This window comes from Myripristis murdjan, chromosome 1 (assembly GCF_902150065.1).
Source record: "Myripristis murdjan chromosome 1, fMyrMur1.1, whole genome shotgun sequence".
NCBI lineage: Eukaryota > Metazoa > Chordata > Actinopteri > Holocentriformes > Holocentridae > Myripristis > Myripristis murdjan.
This window is the reverse complement of record NC_043980.1, coordinates 18,946,800-18,962,896: the sequence shown is the minus strand read 5'-3', so window position 1 is coordinate 18,962,896 and position 16,097 is coordinate 18,946,800. Positions and strand designations below refer to the sequence as shown.

The 16,097-nt window shown below is 38.5% G+C and overlaps 1 protein-coding gene across 1 annotated transcript; it reads right to left on the bottom strand.

Moving 5' to 3' along the window:
- Positions 1 to 3,368: 3,368 nt before the first annotated feature.
- gucy1a1 (guanylate cyclase 1 soluble subunit alpha 1) lies at positions 3,369 to 10,645 on the bottom strand. The gene is made up of 8 exons (XM_030061021.1): positions 10,331 to 10,645; positions 9,947 to 10,014; positions 9,256 to 9,344; positions 8,405 to 9,120; positions 6,793 to 7,278; positions 5,239 to 5,382; positions 4,179 to 4,333; positions 3,369 to 3,865 (listed from the first exon to the last, which is right to left on the bottom strand). The coding sequence occupies exons 1-8, from the start codon at positions 10,568 to 10,570 to the stop codon at positions 3,712 to 3,714; spliced, it is 2,052 nt and encodes a 683-aa protein (XP_029916881.1). The 5' UTR covers positions 10,571 to 10,645; the 3' UTR covers positions 3,369 to 3,711.
- Positions 10,646 to 16,097: the final 5,452 nt, after the last annotated feature.

Sequence of the window (16,097 nt, the reverse complement as noted above, 5' to 3'; positions counted from 1 at the left end):
TAGATAGTGGGATACAGTCTGAGATGGCTACCAGTCCTGTTTTGTTTTTTTTTTAATCATCATTTATCAAAAATCTTTTTTTTTTTTTTTTTTTTTTTTACTCAGTTGATGACTCTTATTCAAGAGCACATCATTTAGAGCTGGTGCAAGTCCAGACCTCTAGTTCTTTGAGAAATGCTGATATCAAACTGATCCTGTGCACCTACCATCAGTTTAACCCAAATTGTTGTGACATTTTGATTCAAAAATTGAGCATTAATGTGCCTAATACAGTGTGACATAGGCCTACCAACAAAATTAATATGGTCCTTTATGTGTTACTATTTATTGGAAAAGTCACACACACAAAGGTTTACAGTGAGGTGCTGATCACAGGAAGTAGACTTGAAAGTTGGGCAAATATGCATATGCAGTTGTATTTTATTTATTTATTATTAACTGTATATGTTATTGTCCCGACTGCTAGTGCTTTGACTTCAAAAAGCAACTTCCATTGAAACATATTTCCCACTGTTCATAACAATGTCATAAGGCCTCTAAAGCATGCAGCTCAGGGTCAAATTGTTCTTGTGAATGCTGAAAAAACCATCCCAGCCGCCGACTGCAGCTAAATGAAACTATCTCAGGGGCAGCGTGACAGTTTATGGAAAGATATTCACAAACCAAGTTATTTTCATCCAAAGCAAGACCAGGACGCCTTAAAGTGTCCACACTACCTGAGACCCTGTATCTAAAGCCAACGTATTTATGAGACAAAAGCATCTGCTTTCAAATCCAGCTGAACAAAGAGCACCCAGGCCTGCTCCAGTCAATAATGATACAGTCAAAAGATGATTGGCTTTAACTGGCCTTAATGGGAGAGCAGCAGTTCCTAAAATGATTCTCCTGTGACAAAACAAGTCTAAACCAGGGTTGGGCAACCATGTGCCATGGAGAGCCACAAAAAAAAAAAAAAAAAAAAGTCTGCCAGGTGAATTCAGTGATCACCTCACTTTCAAGCAGAGAGGAGGAACTAAACAGTGAGATCAGCTGGTGGAGTTTCTGGCTGGTATGAAAACCTGCAGCCTGTGGTCTAAACATTTAGCATGGACCAAAATCACGCCAATATTTCAGTGCTGAAGACTGTAAGACTTGCAGAGGTACATGTATCAAAGTCTGAACTATACAGCTGGAACCAGAGAGGACAGCCTGACCTAAACTAACCTACACTCAAACACGGCAGAAATATTCAGGTGTGGGGGTGTTCTGTCTGTTCTGAAGTTGGTGACGGATCAACTTCACACTGACCAGAGAGATGTGCCACTCCACTCTGCAGGGACACGTCATCCCTGTTGATCTAGAGTTGTCTGGAGGATCCATTTTTCAGAAGAACAACCCTAAACATGCATCAAAACTAAGCCACGCCTGACTGAAGAGCAAGACAAGCAGGGAGTGCCGCTCCACACAGCTTCTCCTCCTCAGTCCCCAGACCTCAACGTCACTAAAACATAGAGTAACATCACAGACACTCTCTGGGATGCTCCAAAAGACTGCCAAAATAATGTGGATTCTCAAATTTAGGAAATATTTGTGGAACTGATGACAGACAAGAAAAAGGCAATTGTTGAGAATTTTTTACATTCAGGAAACACTAAGAATTTTTTATGACTTTATATTAGCACAAATTATAAAATCATTTTGACATTTTTCACTTTACTACAAATGTGTATTGATTTCTGGTAAATGATCACACAAAACAATTTGTGGTAGTAGACTCAAACTTCTGGACCCCACTGTACTTTACAAGTGGAAAAAAAAAAAAAAAAAACTTCTTAAAAACTTGACACATGCAGTACTTTTTTTGTAAAGTAACACACAGTATATTTACACCGCCAAACATACCCACACTGCACATTATTTATGTGGACATCCCAGAAAAAATGGCTTTAAAGAAGACACATCAGTTGTATAAAACTCAGTTGATACAATATTTATTTTTTATTTGATTACATTACAAATAACAACATTAATAATAAAAGTAAATCAATATGAGTGATGCTGTAATTTGACATTCATTGAATTATTTTGTGTCTTTTTTATCATTGTATACAAAATGAGTGCTATGACACAAATTTAATAAATATATTATAAATAGGTGTATAGTAGGTGGAGGTGTAAAAAAACTGATAACTTGTATTAGGAAGATGCATTTTTGGAATGCTTTTGACCTTATATATGTCCGTTTAAGCTACACATTATTCAAAATACAGATTGTGTTGGAAACTTAAAGTAACAGTCACCCAAAAAGCAGCCTTGAACTTGAACCTTTACAGTATTTGTTTCTTTTCCTGTGCACCAAGTAAGAGACTATTTTGGCACGTAAGCTCAGTGTAAACAATATCCAAAGAAAAAGTAAAAGCCACAACAAAAAGCTCATCTATGTTTGAAAACTCAAGTCTGTGATGCTGCCTGCCGTTCCCATAAGGCACCTGAATCTGCTCTCCATCACAACTGAACTGCAGAACAATGAGACTGTGAGATATTCCCTGCATCCAAGAGAAACCATATCATTTTCCTCAGATTTTCGAGATTATTGGTGATGAAATTGCACTTTAGAACATGTAAAGCCAAGTCAGGATCTGGCTTGATTTTTTTTTTCTTTTGATAACATCAGACCAAAGTGCTGCATCACTTATCTAAGCACAACTCACAGGATTCTTGTGAAAATTCAGCAATACGGTGGCCCTGAGAGCTCAACACAACAGGATCTTAAGAAAACCCACAGTGGGTTAGACAAAACACAAGCCAAGTAAGAAAACAGCTTAATCAATTCGACAACATAACATTACATTGTTTTTTCATCCAAAATTTCCATCCTAAATCCCATCCACATTTTGTCTTGTTGTCAAATTGATGATGTTTTCTTAATTTGCTTGTGTTTTGTCTGTTTGCTTGGTGTCTGATTTTGCAGCATGTTTTCTAAATGCTGATGTGTTGTCAAATTGACAAAAGATGTTTTCTTACATTACTTGTGTTTTGTCTGTTTGCATGTGTTTTCTTAAGCTGCAAAGCATTGAGCTCTCAAGGCCACTGTATAATGAACCTGTCCATTTTTTTTTTTTTTTTTTTTTTTTTTTTGTATAGCACAGACTGATAAAACAGGGCCACATTAAAAAAAAAAAAAAAAAATCATACCATTTGAGAATCAAAATCCAAATATTATGCAATTATGATACTGTTTTCAAATCTCATTACAGAGCTTCAAATCAAAACAAAGACAATGACAACTGACTTGCTTTAAATGATTTGCATATTCTCTCGACAATCACTTTATATGCATTCAATTTCATACCTCTTAATTGATCAAATTAATTAAACATCCTCACCGACAGGGTTGATACTGTACCTCACCAGGGAGCTCACATAGAAAACTAATTTCTGTAACTCATCTATTTCAAGAGAAGACACATTCTGTAAGGAAAAATAAGTAAATGTGACTGGTGATTCTCTGGCTACTAAAACTGTACACATTTGATTGTACAGAGATGGCACTCAAATATTTGAGAACAAATTGACATCTTTCTAAGTGTAAGGAGCTGACAAGAGTTTCATCAGTAGAACAATATCTATAATATCTAGACAATCCAAGCGAAAAATATACACAGAGTGTGCACTGAACTGTAAATAAGTCTACGTGTGCTCAGGCATGAAGTGTGCAGTGCTGCAGCAACTTCACTTCATTTCAGAGTCACTCGTAGGCTTGACGGACTGATTATCAGCAGCCTCCAAAAAGTAACAAACACCAGGGATATCTGCTGGGAAGTTGGCCGGAAGCTCCTGTCTGGTCCTGGGAATGAAGACAAACTCTGGGCAATCTTTCAGCAATCTGGGACATAGAGCACACAAATACAACATGAATCTCAAAACTATGGCAAGTTATTTGACACAAAAGGCAACACAGCGCTATGTTAAAATTTAGGTTTCCTGTGTAGAACAAACAGGCGCATTTTCCTCTGGAACAAGTTGCTCTTGGAAACAAAGGGTCACATAAAAGAGATCCTTTGAATGGGGCTGACTACAAGTATCCTGCATTAGCATACATACTATACTCATACACTAACGTCCTGTGCATATTGGGAAACAAGAGGTCATCTGGGAGGATTTGGGCTGAATAAGGCATAGAAACCATGTTAATTTACCTGTGTGTTGTGGGGCTGATGTTGATTTTTCTAGGCTGGCTACAGGATTCAAACTTGTTTGCCAAAGTGACATTGTTGCCAAAGAGGCAGTAGCGTGGCATCTTAACACCAACCACACCAGCAAGCACAGAACCGGTATGGAGGCCTATTCGCATCTGGAAAAGAGATGGGTTTTTTTAAAAAATGGAGCATGAGTTTAAGAAAAAGAAAAGAAAATTCAACTGTTCTTACTATTCATATGCAAAGTATTTTGGGCAGATGAATGGAATTCAAACAAGGTAGCACTGATTTGTACTTCATTTCAGTTTAACCATACAGCATATGATGATGTGTTTTGTATCTGCTCTGAAAAAAAAAAAAAAAAAAAAAATCTCAGACCAGTTAAGTCATCCAGTCTCACATCCACTGTTAAAATCTGCCAAAGGGAGATAACTGCATTGTTTGCAGTGCTTATCAACTTTTCTCCAAACTTCTCTTGAGTCAAGCATCATTTTCTTGATACTAACGGGCTGATTTGCTTTATTCTGTCTTTCAACTTATTTATATTTGTTGCCAGGAAAAAATCCTGCAGCAAGTGAACCTGCATTGGAAACTGGATGAAATATCTCATCCCACTGGCAGATGTTCCTTCACTTGTTTCAAGGAAAACATGATTTTGACACTGGATACAAGACCAATGAAGCTGTTAAGATGGGGATTTGTATCTCAGAATTCCAAGTAGTTGCCAGGCCTAAATATTTACCATTTGCTGTGTTAAGCTTTCAATTTGATTGATTTAGCTAAGAGATTTGCAGAGCTAACATGCTCAGCTATAAGGTAGCTACTTGATTTTCTTTATTCATGTAACAATTGATTAAGTTTTCTAAAAAAAAAAAAAAATCATCCTCTCAGTTTAAAAAAAATATTTTAATGACAGCAACCTTTCTTTTTTTCTTTTTTCTTTTTTTTTTTTGAATCAGCATAATTTCTTTTCAGTTGGTGGAACTTGGTAAAAATAGTGTAATACATTTGGAATGAATTTGGATTAATGAGTTTTGATTAGGTAATGTTTGACCCTCACCTGAATGGGCTCTCCAGTTGGCGTCGTGACCTCGTGTGAAAGCTCCATCATCTTTAAGGCCATGAGTGCAATTTGGACGGCATGTGTCTCGCTCTCCTTATGTAAGCCACCAGCTACACAGTAAGCATCTCCAATGGTCTCCACCTAAAACAAAGTGGGCGATCATGACGGTGACTTCTGCACTGGCAAGTGCAGCAAAAAAGAGACCCCCCCCCTCCTCTCCCACCCCATTTTCCCAAGTGCTGCCCCCTCAGTTTGCTCACTCAGCGGTAAGTTTACCTGAGATGTGTAATTTTATTAAAAATCTGCCATGCCATGAGCTAAAGCCTCACCTGCTTTTCAGACTGCAATAGAAACAAGTGAGGGTAGAAAAACAAGGAATAATAACAATAAAAGACTGTAATAGTACTTGACCTCTGTCCATCCCAAGCAAATTAACAGCCCCAAAGGTTTGGGGTTTTTCTCATCCTCTTTCATGTAAAGCTGGACAGCAGAGCACTCAACATGTGGCAAAGACAAAGCAGAGCTATTTTTAGTCACATATGCGGAGTGGAAACAGAGTCCTGAAAGACCATCTGACTTCCTAGTGTTTTACAAGATATTTGTCAAACATGCTGCTCTCTGTGTTATGCTTCCATGACACTCTGATTACATTAGCCAACCTCCCTGTAGATTAGGAGCAGTTGGCAGACTGCGGTAGCAGCCCGAGTTACAGCCACAGTTTGTCCTAAAAACATGTAAAGTGGAGATTGTGTCATTTTGTTCACTATTTGAAATGTGTGTGGAGACCTTGATGTGAATCATTTGGCCTTATATGCCTTATGATAGTGCCTGATGTGCTGTATACTGACTTACTCATTCTTCTGTCAAAGCTGAGGAAAAAGCATTTCTATTTTTGAATCTGTCTGCTACTGTTGTGCCTTAGTTACTTTTTGTACTTAAAAAATTAATGAACAGTTTTACATAATATTCTTTCTCTATGAGCACAGATTTTGGCCTGGATTGAGATTGAACTATTTCTCAGTGATGTTTCCCACCATGGAAGCTGGAATAATTCATTAAAAGTGAACACTCTGGTGTGTTTAAACAGGCTACACATTTTTCTTTGCAAAGACACAACTGCCTGTCAGTTTATTTCTGCAGATTGAAGATATTGCAATGGATAAAACATTTTTTGTTCAAGAGGGTCAAAGGTTTTTCACAATGACCAGAAGATACTGTCTTTTTCGTTCAAATTGTGATATAAATAAAAGTAATTTTGCTATTTTTATTAAAATGAAGACATTTGTATTCTATTTTATCTGGACATAATATAAGTCTGCTGTCAGCACTGGCAACTGAATATGAGTTTTGAAGAAACTGCTTGTTTACATTTTTTGGAAGAATGTGAACAAATGTAATCATTTGAACTACTCTAATCTGAAAGTGTCCAAAATATTGGGATTAAAAACATCTTGGACTCTTGTTTTTAGTAAACTTTGACACTTGTTTTAGCCAGTGACTTTACAACCCATGCTAAAAATAACAGTATGGCTGTGACTTCAGTTAACATACCTTATAAACATCGAGCTCTCCACATTGGTGGTCAAACTTGGTGTACAGCTCATTAAGCATGGTGATCACCTGCATCGGGGTGCAGAGTGAGCACACAGCTGTGAAGCCCACAAGGTCAGAGAACAGCATTGTAACTTGGTCAAACTTCTTGGCCTGGACTGTTTGGCCCTGCCACAGCTGCTGAGCCACAGTGCCAGGGAAGATTGAGAAGAGGAGGTCCACCGTCTTTTTCTTCTCCTCCTCCAATGCTTGATGAGCGTGCTCCAAGGCAGCCTTGGCCTTCCCCAGACGCTTCTTCAAACCATCCTGGGCTTTGGCCTGCTCACCGACAAGGACGACGTCACGCAGTGCGTTATGAACAGGGATGTCTGACAGGTAGAGGCCGCGGCCAGTCAGCTCCTCTAGCTTGTCCACACATGGCGAGCCCAGGAACAGAATGGCATTTGACTCAGGAACATAAATCATCTGACCTTTTAGGTCCATAGGCTGAAAGGAAAAATCACTTGATGAGAATTGCAGATAAAATAAAACTCTTAGTAAAGATCTTAGTAAAGTTAGGTAGAATGGTAAATAAACTGTTGTAATTGCATACAGGACATTCCAAGTTGGGCTATCAGACCTTATTGACATACACAGTGACTGTTTTCACTCAGTTTAATGTGTAGTCTACATCCTGGACAAAACTGCTATATTTATTACTATTATTTTTCAATATAATTCACCAACGCTAAAAGCAGGTATCTTCAAAATGAGAGTTTCAAATGCCAAAGGTCATAGACCTTACTAAACACATAAATTATGACTTAAACTTTCAGGGGAAAATAAACAAAAGCAAAAAAGTGGTTTGTTTCTGTTTGACGGCACAGAAATATGCAAACTATTAGCCACAAAAAACAGGCAACAGTGTGGTATACATTTAGTATGGAAAGGAGAAGAACTTTTAATATTATAATACAGCATGCTGTCTACTTCACTGCCATTAAAGGTACACAGACGTACTTGTGTTAAATGTTTTTGTCAACTGAGTAATCCACATAACATCCTAATATCATTAATAAATAAATACAAAGATGCAAAGTCACCTCTTTAGATCTGATGCAAAGAAAAAGGAAAGCATGATATAGGACCCACATGTCAAAAATACATGAAGCTCATATATAAGATAAATACTGAATAATGTTTTATCTGCAATGTGTTGCTACTGAGGGTACAACTACCATGGGAAGACTAGTAAATTATTTTCAGTGTTATCACTGAAAACATCTTTGATTCAATGTATTAAACCATCGTCATGTTTATTGACTGACTGACTCTCATCATGGCAACCAGCCACTGTGCACCCTTACATAAATAATAAGAGCATCATTGTGCCTTTGATGGATAAAATTATTTGACATTTGCTTCTGATCTCCTCTGGGGGTATAATGTTGATCTCTACCTCAAGCCAAGCATGCCACTAATACGCTCTGCTGCTTATAAACAGCCTCATTTATTTATTTATTGTCTCTATCTAACTTGATTTTATATCAAGTAATCTTCTGGAAGACCTTTTCTACCTGATTAGTCACTGTTATCAGTTTGGAGGTTATATCTGAAAGATACATCAACCCACCTTTCCTGTGTTATCTGTGGTGGAAAGGCCATGCTTGATCCTGATAATAAACTGCGTGTTGAGCATGGTCAGAATACCCTGAAAGGTACATTTGATTTGGGGAGAGACAATAGAGAAATGTTCTTGAAAGGCAGCAGGCCGCCTCAGTCCATCCTTCCTGGTCAATCTCTTCCTGAGCCCATGCCCTATTTGTAGTAAGACCAAGTCCTGGTCCAGGAACAAATGGAAAGGGAAGATGGTGGAGAACAAAGAGGTAGGAAGGGTCCCAGCTGAGGTTGCCCGGAGTGGACTGGGGCTCAGGTTTTTAGAGTCCTTTACTACTACTGTGTACAGAAGACTGGTCTGTGGGCTGGACTGCAAGATGCTGTCCTTTGCACCAGGGGCATCCATCAGCACATCCACAGTGCTGTGATACAGCAGGAGCGCAGCAGCTTTGACGACTCCAGGGAAGAAGAGCTCAGTGGTCGGGTGGGGGTTGAAGTAATAGACAGTAAGCAGACCCGGATCCTTGTCTAAGCACAGCACCGAGGGTTCGTTTACACAATCTACTCTGTCTGGGTAGGGCTGCGTGCTGCTCTGTTTCAACAAGACATTGATGCTGTTGAGGAAGTCGTGAAGAGCTCCCCCCACCACCCTCAATATCTGCCCGTCCTCCTCGTAACACATTTTGAAGAGCTCCTCACCGAGGATGATTTTCAAAGCATCCATTTTGATACCTGATGGATACATGAAGGAAAGAGGTGAAGAGGTTTGGGAGCAACTTCACATGACAGTGAAATACTTTTTTTTTATTATTTTATTTATTTATTTTTTTTAATATTGAACTGTAAAAATTTAAAATTTGACATTACCTGTTTTACTTGAGTAAGCATTCATTATCTCCAGTAAATGCTCTGGGTTATCAGTGCAACCTGGATAGTCTGTACAGCACATTGCTAGACTGGAAAGAAAACACATTACTGTCATACATATCATTTTAATAGCTCAATTAATCCTATTTTTCTTATTCCTGTCTTGTTTGATGAAGGGGTGTATGACATTTTTCAGTCAAAGCCTAGCATTTTATAATTCCACACAACCACTTACAATTGTAATTTTCAGCAAATTGTAAGGTATTTATCTCCAGGTATCCCTATAGCTTTACAGTATATTTATACAGCAAGTATATGTGAGGCTGTGTCACATCCATAGCATTATAACTGTTGTTGTTTGTAATAGCAATAGTAGTACTACTCATAGTAGTAGTAGTATAAGTGTAATGAAGTTTGAATGAACTGTAAGAGATTTATCTTCAGGTACCCATTGCATCTACATCATCATTATTATTAGTAGCAGTATGGACAATAGTAGTACTTAGTTGCATTAGTAGAAATATCAGTAGTAACAGCAGTAGCAGCAGTAGTAGAGGGCCTGCAGTAACAGTAGTAGCAGAGGCAGCAGTAGTAGTAGCAGCAGAAATAGCAGTAGAGGGAGTGTCACTGATAGTTTTTGTTGATGTGGTTTATTTATTAATGTAGTGATAATTAAAAAAAAAAATCTTACCTTTCATCGTCCCTGGTATGTATTGATAGTCTCATTATTCGTTGGAGGGCAGCATGCAGCCTTTGAAACTGTATGACAAAGTGTCCAGCAAGTTAAAGGCCAGGGTCCAGCAAGAAAACACTTTAACAACCATCGTGATTATTGAGGCATCAATAAAATAAGGAGACAGGGTTACAAAGGGATGGGTAAAATCCAAATGAACGAAGAGGGGTGACAGTGAGAGCTAGATCTGTGGCACTGTAGACGGTTGTCAGGCAAACCCTTGCAGAGTCTAGACGCAGTGAGTGCTTTCCTACAATTTCTGCAAAGCATGTTCAGTCACATAGGAACTTAAAACAAGACATGTAATGAAGGAAGAATAATAAATGCATTCCTGCAACTCACCTCGGGACATGCCAGCTTTCGGATGCTGTCCCCAAGCGTATGAAGGTTAACTTTGGATCTGCTTATTTTCTGTCGAGGTAGATCCTCACCAATTTTCCCATGCACGTCCTTAGAAACAGGCAATATATCCGCACCGTCTCTTGCGCGCACCTCAAAGTCTACGGGCTCATTATTTTTGGCGCTGCTGGAGAACGGACACTCTCCGGATATTTTCAGTTCTTTCAATTTTGCGCAAAACATCTTAATGTTGTGATGTCTTGGCGCCTTTATCTCATCTCAGAGGGGGGTAATCCTGGTCGAGCATCTGCGGTCTCTGAGAGAAATTCCATCATCTGATCTGCTCATCAGAGTGGCTTTCTCCCCGCATCCAGCTGATCCAAATGATCAGCACCAAAGCTACATACCACATACAATATTCATTGAAAACTACATCGGCAAATGATGACAGGGAGCGATCATTACCCGAGGCCAATGAGAAGCTGGGGAAAAGCACAAATGGGCCAATCCATGCGCAAGTAGGGCTGGTGTAGCCGAACAACCTATCAGCTGCAGAATGAGAAATTCTTTCCAGGCGACTTCACGCGTGCCAGGGATCTTTATAGATCAGATTTATAGGATACGGTGCCATTATTCTTGATCGTCTAAACCCTAATGAATTGGCTTCCCCTTGGAGAATAATGAATATTCTTAATAACTATCCCTATAATATTCATAAGGGATTATGGTGTGGACACTGAGAGTTTATGGTGATTTTATTCTCATGCTGTTCTTATTGCCCGTATAGTCAGTGATATTCGTGCTACATGTAGAAAATTATATAGGCTGTAGTTTACTGTTTGGTGCAGTTATCATTTACTCATATAATATCAATTACTGACTTATGATACATGCCATGACATAGAGTATGGAAGCCCCTTACACTGTCCTCCCATATGCATATTTACTGCGCTTTTATAACCTAAGCAGCATCTCTGTGGCAATATTCAGACTATCTGACTTTTTCATTGATTTCACCGAAATTATACGTGCTAGAGTCTCACATTACCTTGACTGAAGCACATATATATAAAATGAGCCAAATTTGTTTTCTCCAAGAGCATTCATACAGAAAAAAAAACTCAGTGATGGGTATTACTGCTGTGGACATCAGTCATCAAAATTCATGGCCTTTTGAAAAAAGAGAGTGACTACAGTGATTATTTTCAGTTCAGAGTGTGTACAAACAAACGAATGAATGAATGAATGAGTGAGTGAATGAGTGAATTTAATGAATGAATGCATTGTCTCTTGGGAGGTTTCTCAACTCACTTGGGATAACAAATGACCAGCATGCTGTTTCTGATTTCTGTCTGAAAAACCAGGGGGACACCTGCTGATGCTCCCTTCACAGAGCTGAGGGACTAGATGCAGTGGACTATCCGGTATCACATCATACGCACAGTTCATTACAGTGGATGCCATTTCTAAAATTTTCCTTTCCTCCCTTCCACATCTTGCACATCTCTTGGTTATTTTCTTTTCTGTACAATTTGATAACTGTCACATGGTCTTCAAAAGGCAAATTATAATGAATATCTTAAGTTTGTGTCTTTGAGAAATTATCACATAAAATATTTTGTTTACTGAGCAGCCTCTTCTTTACCAGTCACACTAAGAAAAACCAGAATGGAATTACCTGTCTTACCGGGAAATAGATTTGCCTTTATCACCATATGATACCCATAAAAAATGTCTGTCCTAAAAGGCCAACAGATTGAGCTGATGAAAGGCATTATACACACTTACTCTCATTTTTTAGGACAAATCAAAGGCCTTATTCATTTTACAAGTGCATTCAGTTACAGTATAAAAGCATCAGTTGATAGGGACCAGTAAATGGCAGTGAGTCACCATCTGTTGTCTGTCTCCCTTTTTGTCTGTTCCCTCTTTTTCCCTGGTTGAAAAAAACAGACCACATGTTTTCAAACTTTTTAATGCTCTGGAACCCTGAAGTTGACCTGCATTAAACCAAGGACCCTCATTTGAAGAGCTTTTAGCTACACAACGGACCCAGATATGAAACGATTTTTTTTTAAATTTGCATCAAGTATAAAATTGTTTTGATGTCACACTTTAAGACTGACAAATAGATTCAAAGTGATGAGATTACAACATAAAGTTAAAATAACCCATTGACACATACGTTCATAAATTCCAATAAGTTACATTAATGTGAAATTTAATTTGGCTTCATTTTGATGAAACCCCCTGGGATCCTCTAAAGAATGGCCGGATCCCATTTTGATGACCACTGACCTCAACAACAATGATGAAAACTTTAAATATCAAATTTTAAACGGGAATTATGCCCAAGCAACTAAATTGTTTTTGAACTGGGTTTAGCTGACACCAGCAGAAAGACCTGATTCTAATCAGTGTTTTCTCCACAGGACAAACATGAAATATTCCATTTCTGAGACATACAAATTTGATTTTAAGGATTAAATTTAACTTTTTTTGTTTGTTTGTTTGTTTGTTTTGTTTTTGTAAATGTATTTATTACTAGGAGACTAGGATGTCATTGCATTAGTGTGTCTTTAACCAGCTGCTTCTTGTGGCATGGTATGTAATCAAGAGCTCCTTAGTTGGGTTGGTCCATTTCACCAAAGAGGAACGTTAATGGAAATGAACTGCAGTTACATCTTGAGGCAGTTCAGGCAGGCTATCCTTAGGTCTTAGTGACCCATCTGGTACCACAGCAGTGACAGCTGTTGCTGCTGCCCTTCACCAGGACCCAAAGGAGACAAATACAGCTGCATTGGCACGGACAACCCCTTTGTCATGATGATCTACAACAAAGACCAACTTATCTGTGCCAAGGTGAGACAGTGATTTAAATGTGAGTATACAGAATGCAATCTCCCTAGTCTAGCCTTGGCCTTGTGCTTTTCCTTGCTTTGTCCCATCACTGTGTGTTGTCAGAAGAAGAATACCGGGCTGAAGAGGAAGGGCTGGCAAAGTGCTGAAGGAGGAGAGGGATCATCAGAGTGCCAGGGAGCAGGTTCATCTGAATGAGGAGCACCTACTCCAACTAGAGGTAGGACGGGGTATTGGACTACTCACATCACTAGAAACATTTATGGAGCTTCTTAAATTAAATCTCTCTCTCTGTTTACGAAAAACATTCCTCTTGCTGAGGAGCAAGAAATGTTTGCTGGATTGTCTCACTGATGAACTCAAGTATTGCAGTTATACTGTAAAATCAGCTGTAATGTTTTTATCTCTACGTCTTTGCAGGTTCTGTGGCTACAGGAGGAATAGGTCTTGATGGAGGGCCAGATGTGAAGATGGAAAATGAAGAAGTGGTAAAGAAGAAAGATATATTGGACCTCATCCAGGGCCGAGCAAAACTGAGGAGGTCCTGGAGGGGAGGAAGAGAACAGAAGAGGTATCGTCCAAAGGGAAGGAGAAGCAGATGAGGAAGGAGGAGGAGAAGAAAAAGTGAATGAGAAAGTCCAGCTCCTTTTTTGCACTGTGGAATTAGGCATGTTGTTTAAATGGGGCTCTTTTTCCTGCTTCATTCACCAATTTGTCTTTCAGGTGATGTCCCAGCTTGTTCAGTGATCCACAAGAGATGTGGACTGACTAAGGGCCCAAGATCTGGGAGTAAATGCCAGTGTAGTTGGCCAGTATTGAGAAGCAAATGCCACATCCAAAAGGTAAAGATATGGAAGTTATATAAGGATTTTCCACAGATTGAGCATTTTCCAGGTCATTGGACCTCAGTTTCCATGGTGCCTATTGTTTCTGGAGATTATTTTCAATATATATATATATATATATATATATATATATATAAACAACTGTTAGCTACCTACATGGCTTGACACAGACACATTACCTCATGCAAAGTTCTTGTTTTAGCCATCAAAATCCCTTTGTTCTTTTATCAGTGTAACTGCTGAGCACAAATATGTAGATAAACCATTAATTTGACTATAAAGTGTTACTCTCAAATGAGACAGACTTTTTCAACACAATCGGAAAAGAAGGAGGGTAAGCTTTTTTCATCTATAGGAACACTGTATAAATTTGACACCACAATATGCATATAACTGTAGTTTTACAACAGTTTCTGTGCAATATGTCTATAACATATAAAGAATAAAGCATTACAGACATATCACTCAGCTAAATTTGCCAAAATGCCAAATTTGGAGGTAGAAACTATATTTCCATTTGTGTCCATAATTTTTAGTGGAGAGGAAATTACCAGAAATGTGTGTACTCATGCTGTAATGCAAAGAAATTTGCCCCTGAAAAAATATGTTATGCTTTTCAGTGTTGATATCCATCCACAATCAAGACACAAGGGAATTAGACACTCCATAATGATGATTTAGGTGCATTTGCAGACTTGTGTCTCACTGGCATTGTGTCCTACTGGTCTTACCATCTATTTGTTACATACTACATAGCCAAATATATCCTAGCATAAGCTATGCCTGGGTTCAGATGATGATTAATGGGTATTTATAATTTGAGTTCCCACAGTGTATGCCACATAAACTCAGTCTGCACACAATTCTCCGAAGACCCCAATATTCTGTTTATGATAAGCAGTGAGATGGCCAGTTTTTCCACAAATAAAAGCCGAACAGACCAAGTCATAGCTACCAGACCCACAAATTAAGAGAGGTGAAATGTTTTGTATTCAAGACAGACACAGCTGTACTCGCTCTAATGTAAGAAATGCATGCTTGGACGCACTGCAAGATTCAGGCAGATTGAAGAAATTACTTGGACATTTAAATCTCTCTCTGCAGAGCTGCACGTCATGCACTTCAGTGTCTTTACAATAAATTAATTTAATGTAGTTCTAAATGTGGCACTCTAGGTCAAGCCTATTTCACCAAACTACCAATGGCATCAGCCCGTGCTCTGATGTACTCTGAAGAGAAACATTCATATTCAAATTACAAAATGGGTCTTGACAATTATAACATGGTATTCAATTTAAAGTGCAACTATTGCATTTCGTTTATGAGTGACTGCAAAATGAACATGATTGTTCAAAAATTGTCATTCATGTACATTAGATCCATTGGGAATTTGTTTGATTTTTTTTTCTGAAAGTTTTTTGTATGCAGACCCTTTACTTGACTGATCGCTGTGATGAGAGCTATTTCAGCTCCATTTCAATATAGTCCAACTGCCTGACTGATGTTAACCAGAGGCATTAAGAGTAAAATACACAGTGACCCAAAGCTGACCTATTCTCAACACTACTTTCTGTCTGTGTGAACATCTAACGTTGCTGCTGCATTTAACAGTAACATGACACTATAGATGTTTAACCTGAATTATTGGAGTGATCTGAATTTATCGATTGTGCACATATAGGTAAGGGTCAAACATGGACAGTTTAGTATTTATTTAGTGATTTGATAACATGTGCTTTTAAATATATGGACTGATTTTTTTAAAAAGATGACAAATAATCATTTCTCTGGATTATATTAAGTTGCACACATAGTTTACAGGCCTACTAAATATGGCCTTTAATATGAGGAAAAAGCAGGTACGTGCATATTATTATGTAATTTGTCTTGGTACCAACAGCCTTTGATAAAGATGATGTCTTGAGATGCAACACATCAAGGAGATTTTGTGGTGTAGGCTACCATGGCTGATCATATAGACCACTCCCACAGAAGTATTCAGCAGATCTATCTTACGCCCTGTATCCACTTTGCTGTAGCATGCAGGGCTGTACTGGATTGCCTTT

Bases quoted from the DNA above. Each gene is read 5' to 3' on its own strand.
- gucy1a1 (XM_030061021.1), bottom strand. From the start codon at position 10,570: ATGTTTTGCGCAAAATTGAAAGAACTGAAAATATCCGGAGAGTGTCCG. The intron at 7,279-8,404 runs GTGGGTTGATGT...TTTTCCTTTCAG, and splicing joins CCACAGATAACACAGGAAAG to CCTATGGACCTAAAAGGTCA. The intron at 3,866-4,178 runs GTAAATTAACAT...TCTATGTCCCAG, and splicing joins ATCAGCCCCACAACACACAG to ATTGCTGAAAGATTGCCCAG.